Genomic DNA, 22,750 nt, shown 5'->3' on the forward strand with positions numbered 1-22,750 from the left:
TAGGTTTTAAAAACCTAACTCTAAGTCCACACACACTTGTTTCTATCAAGATATGTGGCATTGATTGCTGTTATCTGTGCATTATCGCAAATAAGCAGGCTTTTCCAGAAAGTGGAAGTATTTACTGCATATGAGACCACGGGGCCTCAGTATCCATACATAATCTGGTGGTGGTACAGCATCGGTATGTTTTCACTTTATGCTCTAACGTATGAACAGTGTGTCCAGTATATGCTCCATGTATGGGTTACTATAAGGACACGGCCTCAGTATATGTATCCACTATATGCTCTATGTAGGAGTTACTAGGATACTGCCTCAGTATATGTATCCGCTATATGGTCTATATAAGAGTTACTGTGAGTACACCGCCTCAGTATAAGTATCCTCTATATGATATATATAGGAGTTTCTATTGAGACACAGCCTCAGTTTATGTATGCACTATATGCTCTGTGTATGAATTACTATGAGGACACGGCCTCAGTATATGTACCCACTATAGGCTCTGTGTATGAGTTACTATGAGGACACAGCCTCAGTATATATATCCACTATATTGTCTATGTATGAGTTGATCGTAAGTATCTGCCTCAGTTTGTGTTCTTTATTTGCTCTGAAAACAGAGCCTCAGTATATGTCCTCTACATGCTCTATATGTAAGTTGGTGTGGACATTACTTCAGTGGATCTGTTCACTATGCTTGATATATGAGTGGAAACACAATATATGTGAATGATATAAGACACATCCTCGATGGTCTTGAACAGGGTTTTAGTCGGTCTACCCTCAAGGTCCAAGTTTCTGCTCTGAGTCATTTTTTGGTAAAGATTTGGGCTTCTAATCCTCTCATTAGGAGATTTTTTTAAAGCAGTGAGGATTTTAAGGCCTCCTATAAAAGTCTGGTTTCCCTCCTGGGATTTGTCCTTAGTTTTGAAATGTCTTTGTTCTCAACCTTTTGAGCCGCTAGAAAACGCCTCTTTGAAGAATGTGTCCCAAAAATCCGTGTTTCTAGTAGCAATTACTTCAGCTAAGAGAATTGGGGAACTACAGGCGCTTGTCCTCTTCGCCTGACTTTACTAAGTTTTATCCAGATAAAGTGGTTATGTTCCCTAAGCCTTCATTTCTTCCGAAAGTCATCTCCTCCAAAGTTATCAACCAACCTATTTGTCTGCCTTCCTTCATTAGTCCAGCTGAGCCGGATTGGGAATTTGATTGGAACCTACTAGATGTAGGGAGGTCGCTTAAAATCTACTTAGAACGCTCCTACATATAGAAAAACTGATAATTTTTTCGTGAATTTCTTTGGAAAATTCAAAGGTCAACTAGCGTCCTAAGCCACGTTGGCAAGATGGCTGGTAGAGGTTATAAAGTTGGCTTATTCTTCATCGAACCTTCCTATTCCTACTTCCTTGAAAGCACATTCCACTAGAGCCATGGCTACGTCTTGGGCCGAAAAAGCATGTGCATCTCCGGAAGAGATATGTAAAGCAGCTACCTGGTCTTCTTTCATCACCTTTGTTAAGCATTACAGACTAGACGTATTCTCTGCCTCTGACGCTGATTTCGAGCACAAGGTGTTACAAGCTGTTTTGGCCTAATTCCCGCCCTTACTTGGGATCTTGATATATCCCTATTGTACTGCCACCATATGCCAGGAAAAACTGCAATTTTACTCACCGTAAATTCCTTTTTCCTTAATATGGTGGCAGTACAGGTTTTTGTGGTTCCGCTGTTGTTTTCTTGACACGTACTGAGGTCCTAAGGCTGCAGGGTCTCTTATACCTGGTAGGGGGAGGAACTTTTTATGTTAATTTCTTTCAGATGCTTGCCTATGGGAAGAGTACATCCCTATTGTACTGCCACCATATTATGGAAAAAGGAATTTGCGGTGAGTAAAATTGCAGTTTTTGCTCAATTCTCTGGAATTGGTTTAACATATTCTTTAGAACTGAGTACATTTCCTTAAAACATAATCTTTATAATTTGGAGAATGTACTAATTTTTATATGCAGTATTCTCTTTTATCCCTTGGGGACCTGAGAGTTTGGCAATCCCTTTAGGATATGTTAGGGGTGGCATGCTTTTGGTTCTTAAGGAATTAATGTTCAGAAATTTCTGACAAGATTCCCCTGTTGTGAAGGAGAATATTATAATTTCCTTTCTGCAATTAAAGGTATTCTTTTAGGCTCATATGATCCAGGTAAGTTTCCGATACTTTGTATTTGTAATGCTTACATATATTGATATGGAGCACAACTGCAGATCTCATAGGACTTAGATTGTTGACTAGGATAATTAGAGAATATAATAGGAACTGTGTATTCAATTATGGATAATGAAGGTACTGTATCTTTAATTACTTCGCTGTTTGTTTAAACGGAGTAAGCAGCTTTTGACATACATTCAATATAGCACATTGGAGTTTGCAACGGAGGAAATTAGAATGAAGTTGAAGCAGGAGATTCGTTTTGGAGTTAGAGATAGCAGGCCTGACAGCAGGATGTTGCATGAATGCTTAACAGACTTGAGAGCAGGCTGTAGCAGGAATGCTTAGCGGGCTCGAGAGCAGGTAAGCTCTTATTACGGATGTAGCAATTTACTTAGCTTCCAAGGGCAAAAATCAGGTTCCCAGAGTTCTCCTCCGGGGAGGGAAGTTTCACAAACAGGATGAGGAAGGTCCAGATACTAGCCGTGGTCGAGGAGAGGAGAGGGAGGGTATGTAGATTTCCAGTCCGGTTCGGTTCACAGGTAGAGGTTTGAAGAAAATCTTTAGCCGGTTTGATATCGCGGTAACGCTGTTCAATAATCCAGCGTCTTGTATCTGGCGCGGTCGCATTATGTAGCGTGGGGAGACCGCGTCAGAGAAGGGGGTGTGGCTAGGCTCCGTCAACCCGGAAGAGACAAGGAAATACCGGTAGTTCAGGCATGACAGTATTGCAAGTATTTTAATTGACACTGGGAGGTCTTTTTAGTCCCCAGGCCATTCTACCAGGTTTACTATTTCAGGTAAAATTCACCTGCTACCAGAACAAGAGAGGAAACCCCTTAACAGGTAACTCCATTACGGTCCTCTCTTCTGATATTCATGGGGATTCTTCTAGGGGTCCTTATATCTGGAATTTGCAACCAATTTATGGCTTTAAGTGGTTGATTCATCCTACATAATATAATGTAATGCAGCTTGTTGATGACAAAACATTTGACTGATATGTTTTTCATGGTCTCTGTACCTGGATCGGTATAAGTTATGGTCACTCCTAACATTGCATTGATTTAATACTTGTGGATTATATACTTGTATTGGTGTTGATATCTTACAGATAATACAAACTGCTTATTATCGCCATAGGCTCTGCCATTAGTATTTCATCACTATATGAAGATAAGGTAAGAGTAAGTAAGCGGTTGTTTATTCTCATTAGGATAACTGAATATCTTCTACTATCCTGCTTATTATGTGTCGGTTGCCACAATGGATCATGTGCCTCTGGTTACCACCTTCTCATCAGTATCCTGCCAATTACATATCTCCTACTTATGTTACACAACTGTCTCTAATAAATTTGATTATACTGTTTGGCATAATCTGTACTATTTACAATATGTTTCTTTGAATGTAGGTACTGACGTGATTGATCCTTAACTAATCTGTATATGATTCTTCTTGCCTTTGCCTAGTAATGTCATTGGTTTATACCTCTCCTGTGACTGATCATTACTGTATCAATTCATCCACGGTGTGAGGTATTGTTGTGAGCCTGATTTTTGCTATATATATATATATATATATATATATATTCGTTATTGCAGTGTTTTAATAACACTTATTTCTATACTAGGCTCTGCCTCTTTCTGACAGGCAGGTATTGATTTGTTTCCTGTATCCACAGGTAAGTAGTTCACAAGGCAAGAGGAAGCAGTGTGAATCGTCCTTAATAATTACATCCAGGAAGTAATTGGATTCTCAGCGTAATTCTCCCCGTGTTTAATAGCATGGTGTGTCTGTTCTCATCCAACATTCTGTTATGCCTTTGTCAAGGTTCTGATCTGATGAGGTCATCAATTTGGTTTTAAATTTTATATCAAAATGGCATTATCCTTATCTAACTTAGGCTATCATGGCCTTAATTCCTTTCTGACTCTATCATTATTCAGGATATTTCAGATATTGAATGCCTGGAGGTTGCTGACCTTGCAGCCTCTAGGTTAATTTACTTGTCTGAGCAGAATGTATGACAATATCCTATTGATGTCTTGTTTGGCTTTTTTAAAGTCTTCTAAGATTTATGCAGCTCAATAATGGTTTTATAGCTATTAGCTGTTTTTGAACTCTGTCCCTCCCTCTATATGTACTGCTTGGGTATTCCCCATGAGTAAATGCTGCCATGAATAATGTCAGGAAAAAAGGAAAATTTGCTTCATACTTACCGTAATTTTCTTTTTCTGATCATTATTCATGGCAGCATTACGTTCCCACCCATATACTATAAGATGTGATGCTAGTTACTAAGACTGCCTGATGGAAAGGGGGAGGATCTATTTATACCAGTTTCAGAGTTCTATTTCCTGTCTTTTCTGCTGTGATGGGAGGAGATAACCCATGAGTAAATGCTGCCATGAATAATGATCAGAAAAATACATTTTTTGTCACTGGCTTTTTATGTGACCAACTGCCCTTTGCCCTTGGCTTGTGGAGGAGCCTGATTGCCAGCCTCCTGCCTTTTGACTATGGCCCTGTGGTGTATGGCCCTTTAAAAACATTATTTGGGCATATTGGATTGTAACACTCTTTTTTGCCCCTTTAATTCCATGAGAAAATGTGCCTCTTCCCCTCCCCCTTTTTCCTGTCTATTGTTTCTCCAGCAGGGCGTTGTCCCAGGGACACTGCCAGACCTGTTTAAACTGGCTGCTTTGTCCCTCCTCAATCTCTCATCAGCCCTAGCTAAACTTTAACCCCATGGCGATTTTATTCTGCTCGTGGGATCTGAGTGATGTTCGGATATATTGAGCGTTCAGATCCAAGCTATCTGGGGATAGGTTGAATGTGGGGGTTCTGTTCAGTTTAATAGGAATTATGTATTTTTACTGTTGTTGTAAATGGAGATATTCCCTGTACCTGGAGATAATTAAGTTACCACAACCTGTGTCTGTTAGTGTGTTTTAAGTATGTTGGATTTAGTTATTGTGCACCTTTTTAATGTATATTTGATTTTATGGTACAGTGGTGTTTTTTTGCAAATGTTCAATGTTTTATGCACATTATATGCAACAGCAGTATTTGCACTGTAAACCTTTTTTTATTTACATAAAGTGTGGGTGAAATTAAACTGTATGGTATACTGTGGTTCCTGTAGGCTTTGCGTGCGGGGGGGAGGGGATGGACCTCCATGTCCATTTTGCTTGGGGCCCCCAAATTCCTTCAAACGGCCCTGAGAGAGACCATTGCCTCTCTCAAACTGAAAGTCAAATGACTATGAATAAATAGTCCTCATCAACCTACTATTTCAGTCATAGAAAAGAAGAATCCGTCCCCACTTCCACTAGACTGCAAGCTCTTTGAGCAGGGTCCTCATCAACCGATTGTTCCTGTAACATGTTGTCATTGTCTCATTCATTGTTACATGTCAACCTTTTTATGATATTGTAAAGTGCTGCAGAATATATTGGCGCTATATAAATACTGATAATATATATATATTAATCCCCCAAGGACCCCATTAATTAATACCACTGGGGACTGACTCCCACAATCTGCCCACCTTGCTCTGAGCTATGGTCCACGTGTAGTAGATGGATCCCCTTGTAATATACAATACGTATAATAAAGAGGATGGTGCTTGGTATCATTTGTCCCTCTGTCATTTCACACAGCGACTTGTCGTGTCTTTATAATTAAAAAACAAACAAAAAAAAACATTTATCTGCAGTAATTCACCAACAACATCCAAAATACCAAGTCAAAAAATTGTATAATTACCCTCCCCCTCACACAGACATGGACTGTTCTTCCTAATAAAGTTGATTTAAGAAAAGAAAAAAAAAACGCAGCAACGCAGACGGAGAGACACGTTCTCGGCTTAGGGTGAAAAAAAAGGGGGAGGAAGGAGGAGGAACGTACCACTGCGAGAGAAAGGACAGGGGTGAATTCTCACACGTGACCGAGCGCTGTGCTAGCGAATGGCAGCGCTCTGCCTGCGTGACCCCCCTCCCTCACACCCCCCTCAGTTGGAGTGCCGATGGTGTGTTCCCGGGTGTGGGCAGCACTTCCGGTGTGTCCCCCGCCTCAGTCTCAGTGAGTGTGACCGGTGCGTGTCGCACGGAGCTCGTGGTGTCACACAGGCGCATTAACACCGCTCGTCTGCCCAGCATGGCCGAGCCCGAGCCCGAGGAGAGGAGCCTGGACGACTTCTTCGCCAAGAGGGACAAGAAGAAGAAGAAGGAAAAGGGGTCGGCGGCCGCGGCTGCAGCCAGTGCCGCGGGGAGCAGGGGGGCCGCCAGGCCGCCGGAGGGGCTCCAGACTCTGGTCTCCTCCACGGCCTCCTCGGCCTCCGCTCCCAGCCAGAGCAAGTTCACCAAGAAGGAGCGGTCCGGGCGGAGTGACGGCCAGGACAGCCAGCAGGAGAAGAAGGTGAGCGCTCCCCGGCCTGCTGCCAGCACAGGGACTAGCCACCAGGAGGGGGCGAACAGCATCATGGGAGCTGTAGTCCTCTCACAGCTGGAGCTGTACTCGGTGGCCTCTCTCGCAGTTCAGGCTCTCCTGTTGTCCCTGGCTCTGTTTCCCAGAAGGCCCTGCCATCCGAGAGCTGCCTTCCGGACACGTGCAGAGCAGCCTAGGCCGAAGGATGACCACCCTCCTGCTGTACGACTACAACTCCCATAATGCCATGCCAGCCTGTTATCACGTGACTAACACTCTGATTATAACGTGGTAATCTGCAGACTGGCAGAGAGTCCGGGGGTCTGTCCTGTGGCATGCTGGACCTGGTCCTTTTTTTTTTTTATGATGGGCCATGGATAGAATACTCATGTGCTCTAATGAAAGATTGTAATATTTGAGACATTCTGGGAAATATAGATTTTATATTTTTTAAGTTAATCATTTATGTTATAGAAACCTAATAGCATTAGTTCAAACCTGTATGTTAGCAATTGTGTGGCAGAGAGAGCTGGATATCCCTCTTACATGATCTTTTCATCTCAACCACAACTACTACATTGCATATACCAGGGGTGCCCAAAAGGTAGATTCCCTAATGTTGTAGAACTACAACTCCCATGATGCTTTGCATGCTCTTTTAGAATAGCAACGCATAATGGAAGTTGTAGTTTTCAAACATCTGGGATCTACCTTTTGGGTACCCCCATCATATACTGTAGCTCCTCTTGATATTACTTTGCCGAACACATCTTACTCTTACTGGAGATGTGTGTGTGTGTGTGTGTGTGTTAGTCGATGTTAAAAGATAAGTACCATAACAACTACATAACTTTAAATTTAAAGGTATGAAAGCCTGGCTATGCCAGGGCAGTCCTGGCACTGTACCATGGGCTTACTAAAAGCTGTTTAGCTGAAATGGCAATATTTTACATTGTCAGAAAGCAGAGCGACCACACGATGAGGTGATTTTTGGTGGTTGATGGTTCTTATTCGTGGAAAATAGCAATAAGTGTTCACATGTGCATGAAAGGCATCACAGTCATTTTCTAGTATTAGCACTCTTTCATTTTCTTCCCTTATGACTAAAAACAGCCACCAGTTAAGTGCACACAATTGTGTTCTGGAAAACTCTTTTCTAATGTGATTTTTATACTTGCAGGATGGTAGTAAGGTGTGACATTTTTAAAACATTTAAGGTGCATGTTACAAAATAGCTACATGGTGCAAAAAAAGAGAAATAATTCTAGCTTTCATGAAAGCTGAGAGGAGGTAGGGATCAGTGCCCAGCAGACCCGGATAAGAAGTCAAACTGTTACTAAATGGTTTGATTGCTTACATTGGGGTATGCCAGGGCCCTCCTGTCTCTGACACTCCTGGCACCATAACTGTTGTATTGTTGTACTTGTGGTTATTATATTGATACATCATGCTGACATCACAATCTGGTGCCCAATGACCTTCTATTGCAAAGCAAATTACTTTCTGTACAATGTGCCTGTCTAAATTTATTTGTGGCTCATCAACTAAATGGAGCTCGACAAGGTGTTTAAAAATGATTGTCAATGAAAACTCACACCTTTGAGTGGTGGGGTCATCCATCCCGCCTTAGGAACATCATATAAAGGCACAAATCAATGGTGACTAAAAACCTCAAAAATAAAATATAGTGGTTCCAGCTTCTTCAGTAAAATTATTTATAACCTGTATCCATATAGGGAACACTAAGTGTTAGTGCCTATGGTGATACATGTTATGATTAATTTTACTGAAGAAGCTGGTACCATTATGTTATTAACAAGAGGGACAAGAATAACCATCTTTAGAGATGCTATATTAAAATGTATTATCCATCCTATTTAACAATAGTGGGGCTGCAAACACAAAATAAGAAGGAATTCCAGTCTCACATTGTTGGGACATCATATAAAGGCAAAGTTCATTGGTGACTCCAACAGTCTGACTGCTATATATAGGGAACACTAAGTGTTGGTGCCTATATATAGCAGTCATACTGTTGGAGTCACCATTGATGTTTGCCTTTATGATGCCCCAACAATGTTAGACTGGAATTCCTCCTTATTTAGTGTTTGCAGCCCCATCATTGTTAAATAAGCTAGATAATACATTTTAATACAGCATCTCTAAAGTTGGTTTTTCTTGTCCCTCTTGTTAGTGAAGGAGCATTGTGATCTGCTAACAGCTTTGCCGTCTCCTCTTGCACTTCCATACGGCATCCTGACTTACAATGCCAGGGAGAAGTGATGAGGCATCACGTCCTCCCAGCGCGTTGCCTGAGCATTCAGGAGTGCAAGGGATGTATAACTGCTGACACTTCTAATGCAGCCATTGTCCTGCCAGACTCATTTGACAACTGCTGGCATCTGATAAAGGTCGACAGGAAAAGGACAATGTGAACAATTAATGAGACACTATGGTCACCAGCACCACTACTTAATATAGTGGTTCTTGTCTGTCCCTGCAGTGTTTACATTGATGCAAGGGAACACCTCTAGTGGCTTTCACTCAGATGGCTTCTAGAGCTGCTTCTTTATTTCAGTGTTTAGCATCTCTGCGCGCCGTTTCTGTACATTCCCCATAGAGATGCACTGATTCAATGCATCTCTGAGGCCATGCTGATTGGCGCAGCACAGTGTTTGCTGTGCACATGCATTAGGCTGCCAATGATTTCTTATAGGAAATTGTTGGATTGGCTGAGATCATAAAGAATGATGATCTCTACAATGGAGGCTTGGCAAGCAGAGATGAGGCCAAGCGAGAGAGCTTGAGTAAAATTACCTTTTCAGTGCAGTCTAAGGGAACCTAAACGATTAGTGTAACACTATAGGTTTAGGAATACATGTTTCTACTCCTGAAACCCAAGTATTCCTGTGTGTGTGTGTATGTGTGTACGTACACACACAATTATAAAAGAGTGTGTGGGTGTCTCATGCTGTATGTGTAAAGGGGTACTCCAATTGGACTTAATAAAACCTCCCTTCACCAGTGACCACTCTCCTTTTAAAATATTCTCTCCCTCCAACAGTGCAAGTCCTCTACATCTTTGGTTTCCTCTGTGATTTCATAATTTTCGCTCCCCTTGTCAAACGCCCCACCCGATCCACCATCGCTCCCCTCTTCTCTGACCAATTAATTTCAGTGATTGTTTGTTTAACCCCTTAAGGACCAAACTTTTGGAATAAAAGGGAATCATGACATGTCAGACATGTCATTTGTCCTTAAAGGGACACTATAGTCACCTGAACAACTTTAGCTTAATGAAGCAGTTTTGGTGTATAGAACATGCCCCTGCAGCCTCACTGCTCAATCCTCTGCCATTTAGCAGTTAAATCCCTTTGTTTATGAACCCGAGTCACACCTCCCTGCATGTGACTTGCACAGCCTTCCATAAACACTTCCTGTAAAGAGAGCCCTATTTAGGCTTTCTTTATTGCAAGTTCTGTTTAATGAAGATTTTCTTATCCCCTGCTATGTTAATAGCTTGCTAGACCCTGCAAGAGCCTCCTGTATGTGATTAAAGTTCAATTTAGAGATTGAGATACAATTATTTAAGGTAAATTACATCTGTTTGAAAGTGAAACCAGTTTGTTTTTTTCATGCAGGCTCTGTCAATCATAGCCAGGGGAGGTGTGGCTAGGGCTGCATAAACAGAAACAAAGTGATTTAACTCCTAAATGACAGTGAATTGAGCAGTGAAATTGCAGGGGAATGATCTATACACTAAAACTGCTTTATTTAGCTAAAGTAATTTAGGTGACTATAGTGTTCCTTTAAGGGGTTCATAATAAACTTTTATTTGCCAGTGGTAGGTGAAAATTTGTGAGCCCGACTTTACAATTTAAAGGCTGGATTCCACATCCATACACAAATGTCGCCAAATTGCATCAATTTGTCCTTTTATTTATTCTTTGTCTCTCACTCGACTGTTAATAGATATTTGAGTCCAAACCTTAGTTATTGCTGTCAATTATTTTTATGGTGTTTGGTCTGTGGATTAAAATATAGAACGTCCATGGATCCTTCAATTGCTGTAGAACACACACATATATACTTTCACAAGAAAAACAAGCCATGTAACTTAATCCAGGATATCCCAATCCTAAAGGCACAATACGTCCATATTTTCTAAGTATCCCCAGTTTAATGTGTGAATTCTGGGATCATTGGTGTGTCCTGAAGATTGAGCTGGTTATCACTTTACACATTGATGCACATTGTTGGCTTGGGAGATACTCTGGAAGGCCTTTGGCAGTGAATTACATGGAAAACAAATTGGGGTTTTCAGCACCACCACACACTCCCAAGCATTTCATAGTTACTAAAAAAAATTTTTTTTTTTTAATTTTTAGGAAGACGATGAATGGAAAGATTTTGAGCAGAAAGAAGTGGACTATACCGGTCTTAGGATTCAGTCGTTACAAATAAGGTAACTGATCTACATTTAAATGTTTTTGTTTTTTCTCTGTCGCAACTGATTGTGTAGAGTTGTCAACTTTTTTTTTTTTTTTTTTTTTTTTTTTTTTAAAAAGCAGTACTCTTGAACGTGTTCACATAGTGACTATGGAAAAGTTTTGACTAGTCAAGTTTGTAGTCCCACAGTCTCAGTCTTGTTCCAAAATAGTGTGTACCTACCGTGCGCCAGATCTGCAGCGTTTCTGTTTAGCTTGCCTGCAGGTGTGTAACATATACGGGAACACAGTTTGTGGGCTACAAGCAGTAATACTTTCATGTATACATACTTTAGTTTGTTCTGCTCCTTTTGCCTACCTTGTGTCCTGCCCCTCTCATAACATGACTACGTATGTGGCTTATAAACGCTTTAAAGAGATTCTCATCACACATCGCTCCTGTATTGGGAATATGCACTGGAGACAAAGATCTGAGGCTCCCTTGGTGGGATCTGAGTGCATGGCCCACCACATCCTACTGCTGTAGATGAGCTCTGTTCCAAAATAGTGTGTATTTACCTGCGGCGCTTCTGTTTAGCTCGTCTGTGGGACATACATACGGGAACCCAGTTTATGTGGGCTACGATCAGTAATGAGACCCTTGGGGGCGGAGTCTCATTGAGGGTTACCGGATCCTTCATGTAAATGGCTCAGTAGAGGAGCAACAAAATCCTGGGTGGCGAATTTCTACGAGTCGTCTGCACTTGAACCCACTCTTCCAGAGTTTGGCCATGTTGGGTAAATTTCTGAGTTTTCTTTATATGTTAAAGATAATCACACATTACTTCATTATTGATCTACTACCTGTTGTCATTGCTGTGCAGGTAGTGCTTGATTGTTAAATAGCTGGGCCTGAATGCTGTAGAATACTTGCGTTTTGGTCGTGGGAGTAATCCATGCACTATCCCACTGTTAAAGACTCGCACAATTTCACAAACAACCTATCTATATCTGTCCACCTTTCCTCCATTCATAAAGCTCACTCCCAATCTTGCCCCATGTTACCTGTAGCAAAGTATATATTTTTATTTCCCTTTCTTTCTTTCTTTCTTCTCTTTTCCTCTTTCTTAAGTGTCCTTTTGAAGTACTAATTCGTCAATGATTGCTCCCTCACAGAAGCCACTTAGGCTATATCAAATGTACTATAGCAAACCACTTTTGAAGTACTTGGTGCACCTAACCCTAAACAAAGCTAATTTACAGCCTCAACACTGCTACACATTAAAGCCTTAAGGGGTGACATTAATGTCGCTTTAGACCAGTCAGATGCCTTAAGGGGGAGTGTCTACAGTTCCACAGAGATGACTGAACACCATCAGCTGATATTTGTGATGTCTAGGCATGGTGAACGTCTGGCAAGCACTGCACCTGGAGAATTGGGATTAATAATTTTTTTTTTTTTTTCCTTATGGTACACAATTCCTGTGGCCTCATTGACTACATTGTTTTAGCACCGGAATAGCTCCCTAAACTCACCTCAGCTACGGTAAAGTCCTCCACCTGGTAGGATCACTCTCAAAATCTGTGTGAATCCCCCCCCCCCCCCCAAGCTGACTGAAAAATGCCAAAAGATAAATGACTCTTTCCCCTTGGAATATGAGCTAGTGACAGACACAAACAATTCTGGCGTGTCATTCTTGGAGAATGAGACCCAAAGGGTCTCCAGCCTCATTATTATTGGTATTTATACACATAAGAGCTCTATTAAGGGACACTTAAGGAAACGCAAACACACTACCACCCTCAGACCTCCTTGTAAAGCCCTTTGAGCCTTACAGCCCGCAGACAGCTCCTTGCCAAACAATCATGTTCCAAACTGTTTTTTTTTAATTTTTTTTTTTTTTGAGCATTTTAATAAAAGTGGACATCTGCTGGTCCAAATGCTTCAAAAACACAAATAACCATGCCACCTCCATAATATACATACTCCTAAGAAATCACACAGTTCCCTGACATCATATCACACGGATTTAAATCATACTATTCCATGCTTTAAAGTTTCACCCTACCCCCTGAGAGCAAGGTTCTTCAGGCAAAACAAAGACTTATTACCAATTACCTCTGTTCTCCAGAAACATTGAGACAGCAAGACCATTTCTCTTGACAAACTACAGACTGCTTTTTTCAAACTGATTCAGATGGACTCACTTTGCTGTATAATAAAAACCTCTGGTGACCTTCTCCTCAAACAGCTTGATGGGCTAAATGCCCTTCAAGAGGATGCTTTTCCTAGAGACTTCCTATCTGCAAACATCACTGCTCCCCAAAGTGAGCAAGGACTCGTGGATATATTTTTATTTTTTTTTAGGCCCTTGCACCAGGGGCTTCATAGGAATCTGTTATGGGTTTCTCTGAAACTGTTTTCAGCTGCAGGGTTAAAACTAAAGGACCACTATAGGCACCCAGACCACTTCAGCTCAATGAAGTGGTCTGGGTGCCAGGTCCCCCTAAAGACAGTTCATATCTGTCATCATTCATTGTCCATTTCCTTTTGCATTGGTTATGCTTCTAGTAGGCTGTGAGCAGAGTCCTTGTTCTTGGTTAAACAGTTTTCCAATGCCTTTATCAAAGCCAGGGTTTCCTGCGATGTACTCTGCAGCTTTTGATCTGTCTCTTGGTCAAATGGATATTATATGGCTACTGCTACACAAATGTAGTAGATGAAAAAGTAATGAATTCCTTTGAATTGTTGTGCTATGTACATAAAATTATCTAGGCACCCAAATCACACCTTAACAGTAATGCCTCTGCAGATTGCTTATGAAAAGTGCTGTTACTGAGAAATGGCACTTTACATTTTTCAATTTTCACACTTGCTAATAGTTGTCTGACTGCTGCTACAGGACTAAAGTAATTTAAATTAACTGAATCTTTTTGACCTCCACTATTAGCATGTAAAGTATGCTGATTCTAAAAGCAGTATGAATTCAATGCTTCTCTTTGAAAAGGCTATTGGACTCCGAGTTCTGGTGCTATCCTATAGAATGTAAGCTCGTTTGAGCAGGGTCAACCTATTGTTTTTTTTTTGTTTTTTTTAATTGTCCTATTTATAGTTAAATCCCCCCTCTCATAATATTGTAAAGCGCTAAGGAATCTGTTGGCGCTATATAAATGGTGATAATAATAATAATAATAATAATAATAATTTAAGGTTAGATATTCCATGCCTTGCAGGAAGCAGCAGTTTGATTTATCATGGCTAGGGCTATATTGCCAAATTTGCTCTTACAGAAGTTTGCCAAATTTGCTCTTACAGAAGTTTATGCTTTTACAGTTAGGTGACTCTCTAAGGGCGTATTGCTTGCAGCCCTTTAAAGGGACACTAGTCATCCTGACCGTTTCACCTCATTGAATCCTCACCGTTTCACCTTATTAAAGTGGTCTGGGTGCAGAGTCCCTGTCCCAATTAGTTCTGCAATGTAAACATTGCCGTTTTTTGAGAAACCGAAAGGCCGCTTCTGGGATTCTACAGACTGAGTCCCTTAAACAACGCTGGACATCCTCACTCTCTCCATGAGGACATCCAGCATCCGTGAAATCCCCATAGGAAAAGTATTGAGGCTCACCCTGTCAGATGAATAGGGTGAGTAAAGGTTTTTTTTAACCCATTATGTGCTGCAAGGGGAGCCTGGGAGGGAAGGGTGAACCGAAGGGTACTATAGTTTTATCAATACAGATTTGTATTGTAACACTATAGAATCCCTTTAGGGCTTCTAAGCAGCATGTGTAACTCCCTACCCAATTGCAGACATTGCTTACACACTCTATTGTCTATTTCTTTGCTACATTGTATTGTTTTAAGAGGTCTCTAGGAGTCAGGACTTTTGTATAGTAATAAGGACTGAGTTTGACCAGATAATTAACATTTTTGTTTTGTTTTTAATAAATTTTTAAAGCAATGAAAAAGATGATGATGAATATGAGAGAAAGGAAGAGCAGGGTGCTGACTGGGACGACAATGTAGGCTACGGCTCAGAAAAGACATCAGGTCCTTGGAATAAGTCTGCTTCTGCCCAAGCACCAGTAAATATTGGTAAGATATTGGTCTTTTTTTTTTTAAATTGTGTCTTCTAAATACAGTCAAATATTGATGTATTTTTTTTTTTTTTTTTTTAATATACAGTAAAACGTGTATTGTGTTTTTGTTTAATTTCTATTCTGGCTTTCTCATTCTTGAATTATTATACTTGAATGCACAATTTCACTGACTGCTAAATTCTATGATTGACTGTCCATCCTTCCTTTGGATCGACTTCCTGCTATAGGCACATATACCATGCCATAAATCGTAACTCAGTGTCAGATGTGCATGATGTTTGTAGGTGTTTGCATTCTGTCATTTAACGTTAAATCCAAACAGTTCCATTAATAAACATTTTTCACCATTAAGTGGCAGAAGTTCCAGAGCCTGTACAGTCAAGTGGTGTATACAGACCTCCAGGAGCCAGAGCCTCTGCTACAACTCGAAAACCACAAGGTCCACCTGAAATATTTAGTGATACACAATTTCCATCGCTACAATCCACTGCCAAACATATAGAATCCCGCAGGTAAGTACTCTCATTTCATTAACTTTAATACTTAGAACTGTGGTTCTTGCGCTACTTGGTCTACATTTTTAAGGTGCCCAAGTAATAGCTCAAATTTATTGTGACTGCCTTTCTTACATTAAGACTCCTTTTAAGATTACATTATAGTTCTGCATTTTTAAAATTGTGGGCTAAATTTTGTAATTGTGTGATGGTTTAGGTCCCACATTAAGGTGAAATATTAACTTGTTCTGCCTTCTAGCTGTAAAAGGCTCTGCATGTATGGGTTAGTGTTTTAGTTGCTTTAAAGAAATATGCAGTGGCCATTTCACAAAAGTATTTAAATGAACTATGGAGCAAGTGGCAGTTTAAGCATTGCTTGGAAATTTGACATTTTTTGTTTATTTTATCAGTAAGTAACGTATTCAGGGTACAGAAAAGAATGGGATTATAGTTGGTTTAGATTTGTACAGTCGCTCCTTATACAGGGGGAGGGTACATAACAGAGGGAGGGGGGTGCATCACAGGTTGATACAGACAAGCATTTTTAGTAACATTAGATCCACATTATTTCCAGTTCAGAGCGACAATATTCCCACAATAGCATGTCACACGACACATAACATATCAGCATCCCACGGGTGGCTGTGGGGGTGTGAGTAAGCATTTGCAACTTGGGTGTGTTAAGGCCATTGCAGCTTATTTGCGAGGTACAGCCCCTGGTGCTTTACCCGGTACCTTACCAGATCTCCATGTTTGCCAAAGCTCCCAAGCTTTCTTATAGAGCGTAGAGGGGAGGGGGGAGGGGAGGGGAGGGGGGGTCAACTTTCTAGCGTGTTGGGGCATTTCTTTAGGGAGATCCAGCAGTAGGCACACCTGTGGGGTGAATGGGGGAGAGCTTTGTGTGGCTTCTCGGATCAATGCATGCACTTCAGTCCAATAAGGATGTAGCCGTGGGCAGCTCCACCATATATGGTGCATTGAGCCCTCTGCTGCTGGCCTCTCCAGCAAAGTGGTGAGGTGGAGGGAAAGATCTTGTGCAGTCTGGTCGGCACCAAGTACCACCGGTATAAAATTTTACAGTGTTGTTCAATGTGAGAGGTGGATTTTAGTAGCTTGAGAGGGTCGGACAGGATAGTGTCCCAGGATGTTGGTGGCACTGCCCAGTCTAGATCGCTCTCCCATTGTTGAGGCTACGCTTTTTAAGGAGGCAGATCAGGGCCAGAGTCAGCACAAGTCAAACACATTCCTGACCAATCAGCATCTCCTCGTAGATATGCATTGAGTCAATGCATCTCTGAGGAACGTTCAGTGTCTGCATGCAGAGGGTGGAGACACTGAATGTCCGTACAATAAACTGTAGTTGTTCTGGTGATTATAGTGTCCTTTTGAAGCATAATTTATTACTTTATAAATTAATAAACTGAAATAGGTTATTTTGCTCTTAATAGTTTATGTATCACTTTCAAATGCTCGAATATTAAGTACAAATGTTTTCATCCAGTGTGATCATATTTATTTTTATTCCAATTTCCTCTCACCACCTCCTTCCTCTCCCCCTTCTTGTATTAGGGATAAGGAAATGGAGAAGACATTTGAAATAGTAAAGCATAAAAATCGTGCAAGAGAAGAGGCTGCAAAGAATCAAGCTCTACGGCTTCAATTGGACAATCAGTACGCAGTCCTAGGGGAGCAGTAAATGTGCAAAACACAATAAGTGAGCTTTGATAACCCACCCACTAAAGTAAACAAACTACAGCTACTGGCTATGGACACATCATCAGAACCATGCGAATGTCCTCCAGAATGCACTGGAGGATGATGCAAACAATTGGATTCTCAAGACTTGCGGAAGAATTAAAACACAAATTGCAAACTTTTTAACTATTTTTGTTTTCTTTGACCTTTTATCCCCACCTTTGCATATGGGAATAGTCACCTTCGAGGTGCTGATTACTGAACATGTATTCCTGGTGTGTTATAGCCATTATGCTTCCATCTAAGAACAGAAAAGCAGCATTCAGTGGTTATTAAAATCTTTTAATGTGGAGCCTTCAAAATGGCTGACTACCTCAGATTTGCTATTGTTACAGCAGACACCACATGGATTGCAGGCGCTTTATAAAAAGATGTGGTTGGATCTGTTTCTAGTGGTTATGATGTTGGGGCAAAAAGTGGATTTCTCTTTTTATTCTCCAGGTGGAGGAGGAAGGAGGATGTTTTTTAACTTTAAGGTTTTGTGTGTTTTGTTTTTCTTTTTTCCTCTTTCTTTCTACACCTCCTGAGACAACTCTTAACACATCGCCTTTTCAAAATTCTATTTGTCTGCTTTTGTCAATGATTTAAGTGACCTTAAAGGGATTATTAGCATTGGCCCCATTTATGCTTGTTCAGTTTTTTTTTTTTTTTTGCATTGGTAATACACACGTCTCTTTATAGAAATTGCCACAAAGCTGTAGTTTGTTGCTTTTTGTATAGGGTAAATGTCAAACAGCAAGTTAATACACAGACCGCTCTGCTGAGGGGCAATTGGGAAGTAGCTATATTTGTTTCTCATAGTTAGACTTTAGTTTCTGAAATATATTGCAATCTCAACACTTGCATTTGTGCGCTAGTTAGTGCTGTAGCGCACTAATATCCAGGTCCCTAGAACAATATTATGCAAAAAAATGTTCAACTGGTTTCTAGACCTTAATGGGACTTTACTAAAAATTGACTCCCGTTTAAATCAGATGTTGATGTATTTTTATTTCCCCCCTCCCATCTATACTTTGGCTTAGCCATATGGATAGCGAATGTATCTATGTAGAGTTTTTTTGGTTTTTTTACTGTGGCCACTCCAAAGTAGTGGTTAAGGTGCGTCAGTCTTGTCATAGATGGTAAGCGGTCCTTCATACAATACATCATGGGACAATAGGCACAATTGTCAGTACAACCAATACTAATGTAGATGGCCAAGGTATAAAAAATCTACCTCTATCATAGAACTGCTAGCTGTCTGGTAGGCACACTATAGAAATTAACAGCTCATTTAAACAGGACACAAACAATTCGTATGATAGAGTAAGAAAAGATGCAGTGTATGTTGTGTAAGCAGTCAGTAGCAGTGTGAAGACTGATTTACAATACCACATTCTTTGAGCTTGAAATTTCAGTTTTCTTAAGGGAACACTGTCTTCCTAACTGCTTCTTCTCATTAAAACAGTTTCTGGAGTCCACCATTTGTTTTTTTGTTTTTGTTTTTTTCATTTTAACAGTTTGTTTTTTACGTTTTAATGCTCAATGGGAGTCCTTGGGAGCCCATCCTCTTTGTAATAATTGGACTAATGAGGAAGCAGTAGCCAAAGCAGCAGTGGGTACCTGTCGGCTGACTGCTTTCAGCCTATTACAGTGCCAATTGCTGGTATGGATTGAGTTGTCTTGAAGGAAGTGTGTAATGTCTGCCTTAGCCATAATTCCAGTAGGGGCTGGCCTGAGGGTGGTCCGTGTTAAACTGCTCTGAAAATGGCTTAACACTAAATGGAGGGATAGCACCAATGACTCCAGGTATTATAGCCAATTCAATGAGTTGAAATTGTTCTTGTGCCTTCAGTGTTCCTTTTAAACGAGGACTGTAGCCACTTTAACAATTTAATCTTATTGAATTGGTTATGGTACCTGGAATTTACCAATGTGTTCCCTCTGTTATTTGTGAAACCATTTTCAAGCTCAACGCTGAATGTGAGGGTCCCTGGCCACCCATAGCCATGTCCCCACTGTAGGTGTGGCTAAGGCAGAGATTACACATTTCCTTTCAGTCATTGAAAAATATACCAGCAATGAATGGCTGTGATTTGCCGAGTGTCAACTACCTTTATTCAGCCCCACAGCCATCCATTGCTGCTCAGGCTAATGCTTAATTAGCAAAATCAGCACAGATGGGATTGGTTGCTGGAGCCTCTTGTTTAGCACTAAAACCTTAAAAACCATTTACCGTTAAATGAAAGGATAGCATCAGGGACTCCAGACACAAACTACTGCAATGGGAGTAAGCAGTTATGGTGCCAATTTAAGATGCAGCCTCCACACCAAGTGCCATGCTTCAAGAGCTTTGTGATTTAATGAGCAGTTACATTTAGCAATGGAGATTTTCTTTGTGAAACATAGGTTTGCTTTTAAGCTTACCTGTAACCTGTGCTGCATCCGGCAATGCTTGGCAAGCAGTAGTGTATATGTAAGGAGGGAGTGCAGGACAGTTAAAATAGTGCTTTGTTGCTCTGCACAGTTTTGTCGTCCTTATAATTGTATGTCACGCTGAAGGTGGATTGCAGCCTGCATGTTTTAAGGATTTCCAGTCCTCTTTATTGAAACGTGACAAGTCCGCTTTAAGCAGTTACTTAATATGGTTGTATGTGGGAAGGTTGCTATATTGGCTTCTGCAAAGCGGTTTTCTTTTCATGCCATGGTAAGAATAATGTGTTTGTGTTTTTTTTTGTTTTTGAAGCTTTTAACCTCCTATATCATTAGCCTTTCTGCTAACACAATCCATATATTACATTTTCCTGCTCTCTGCACCTTCCCAAACTTCACATTAGAAATCTTGTTTGCACTGTATCCTGGTCATGTGTGAACATGCCCAAAATCTTTCTGCACTGCTCTATGGGGGAAAAAAGGGATTTGCTGCGTGCCACATCTGAGAAAGTGCAAGTTTTGCGCATGGCCTGTAATGCAGAACTGAGCCACTGAGTTTTCAGTGTATGTTTAACACTTGGCATGTTAAATGGTCAGTTTGTTTTTGTTTAACAATAAGGACTTTGAGTCCATAATGTATAATTTCATATCCTAATCTGTGGAGGGTTATTACATTCTACGCCAAGATCTGCCAATCTGTCATTGCCTCCTCAGGTAGCGATTAAACGAATGGTGTTAACTCTTCTTGATATCTTCCTTTAAAATCAAACTGTACGTCAAGCATACACACAGATTTTAAAGACCACTTTATTGCAACCTTGTAACCCGTGCCAATATTCTCGCTCAGCAGGGGCCAGTGTTTGGCAAAGCGACCTCGCTGTGAGTGCTTTCTTGCATATCTTGAATCATAGAAGGTGTAATTTGGCACATTCAAAAAAACCTGAATGTGATTTTTTTTTTTTTTTTCCTCCCCATGTTTGAGCTGAATGTTGGCGTTTGAATTTTACCTTGGAGGCACTTTATCTACAGTGTTCTCTTTAATGTGATCACCCTATGCATTGAAGAGTTTTAGCACATCTCCCCATCACCACCACCATAATTTTAATCTAGCACATCAAGGTACTGCCACAGCGAAATCTTGCCAACTAAACCATGAGTCTCATTGCAGGTATGTTATTAAAAATGGAAACTGAAATTGTTATTTATGTGGAATGTTTGGTAGAATGTAGAAGTTTAATTATCTCATGGCATACTTTAAGCATATGAAGACCAGTAAGATTTCATATTTTAAATTCTTCCCCAGGACTTTTTTTTTTCCTTTTTTAGTTGTGGGAAAATGTATCTAGGTTTTATATCATGCTGTTGCAATGGGTAGTTGGACTGTCCTTTATGGGCTACTCAGGCATGGACTACGCAGCCGGAAAATAGAATCTGTGACTTTACTAAGCCGAATTAAAATTTAAATCTGTCTATACATTGTCATCTTGTCTGGTTTTTAATTTTTTTTTTTTATACAAGTGAAACACAGGCACACTATAGGCACAAAAACAACTTTAGCTTAATTGAGCAGTTTTGGTGTATAGATCATGCTCCTGCAGTCTCATTGCTCAACATTCTGCCATTTAGTAGTTTTAAATTACACTTGTTCTGTTTATGAAGCCCTAGCCACACCTCCTCTGGTTTTTACTCACTGCTTGCATTAAAACAATGTTTTGTGTTCAATCAGATGTTAATTTACTTTACAAGTTTTTATCTCCTGCTCTGTAAAGTGAAATGTAATAAAACACAGGAGGCTCCTGCAAGGCCTAGAAAGCTATTAACAGAGCAGGAGTTAAGACATTAAAAATTAAGGGCTGCATAAACCGTGATTTAGCTCCTAAATGACAGAATTGAGCATTAAGACTGCAGGGGTATGATCTACTATACACTAAAACTTCTTCATTAAAGTAAAGTTGTCTTGGTGACAAGTGTCCCTTTAAGTAAACCTTTTTATTTTATTTGTAATTCTTTATTTTAGCTGTGCAGGCATGTCAGTAAACAAACTATATATCCTGACGAAAGTTCCTTAGATATATATAATTTTTTTTAATAACATAGCACATTTTTTAAAATTATTGTAGAATGACAAACTAGCTAGGCCTACCACTGCTAGTCGGAGTGATGTCATCCAATTGTTCAAATGTGTCCTAATGCTAAACATAGTAAAAACTGCAATTGGTGGTTGTAGCGCGAGGGTAGGCACAAGTAGCGGAAACCATTAAGTGATAAACTACAGATTATACAGCAGTAAACCCTGGCTTGGGTGAGATATGGGCATTTGGGTGATCCCTTCTTTTAATTACATGCCCTGTTTGTCAGGTGTCTGCATGGTCTACGACCCCTAACACCGAGGGGGTGGAAATTGCCAGGGCAGTAGCCCTATTGTGATGGTGTCGTGCGTGGGGTGTGAGGTGTGCTGTAGAATGATAGACATGTAGAGTAAACTGGAACTTAAAAACTAGTAACTTTTTGTGTACTAGCAGAAGTAAACATATGTGCTTTTGCATTTTAGCTCGATTCTGATTTAAAGTTGCTTCCAAACATTAGCAGGTATTGTTGCTCCAAGGATTACTCCAAGCACCATGACCAATTTAAAAAAAATAAAAATAAAAATTGCCAGCATGTTGGGGATAAAGGACCAATGACAGCATGGCACCTCTTAAATTCATTGCTGCCCAAGATCTTCCCTCCGCTCTTATAGATGTTGTACCTCTCTAGCGAGGAACGTTGCCAAAGGAGGATTAGACTGTAGGTAGAATGTGGGATTGCAGTTACTTATTGGGACACCATGCCAGCAAGGATTACTACAACAAAAATATTGTTTTTGTTTGGAGTAACAATTGGTTACCAGAATATAATCAATGAATACTACATATACAATTTTT

General features: G+C 40.4%; 1 protein-coding gene across 1 annotated transcript; it reads left to right on the plus strand.

The window, feature by feature from the left end:
- Positions 1 to 6,241: 6,241 nt before the first annotated feature.
- CDV3 (CDV3 homolog) lies at positions 6,242 to 21,300 on the plus strand. The gene is made up of 5 exons (XM_063452164.1): positions 6,242 to 6,631; positions 11,029 to 11,105; positions 15,024 to 15,160; positions 15,518 to 15,677; positions 17,229 to 21,300. Exons 1-5 carry the CDS (start codon positions 6,371 to 6,373, stop codon positions 17,353 to 17,355), a joined length of 762 nt encoding a protein of 253 aa, XP_063308234.1. The 5' UTR covers positions 6,242 to 6,370; the 3' UTR covers positions 17,356 to 21,300.
- The last annotated feature ends 1,450 nt before the right edge of the window (positions 21,301 to 22,750 follow it).

Source organism: Pelobates fuscus, chromosome 4, assembly GCF_036172605.1.
Source record: "Pelobates fuscus isolate aPelFus1 chromosome 4, aPelFus1.pri, whole genome shotgun sequence".
NCBI classification, from domain to species: Eukaryota; Metazoa; Chordata; class Amphibia; order Anura; family Pelobatidae; genus Pelobates; species Pelobates fuscus.

Excerpts from the sequence above, each read along its gene's own strand:
- CDV3 (XM_063452164.1), top strand. The coding sequence starts at position 6,371 with ATGGCCGAGCCCGAGCCCGAGGAGAGGAGCCTGGACGACTTCTTCGCC. Across the intron at positions 11,106-15,023 it reads ATTCAGTCGTTACAAATAAG|CAATGAAAAAGATGATGATG; the intron begins GTAACTGATCTA and ends AAATTTTTAAAG. Across the intron at positions 15,161-15,517 it reads CCAAGCACCAGTAAATATTG|TGGCAGAAGTTCCAGAGCCT; the intron begins GTAAGATATTGG and ends TTCACCATTAAG.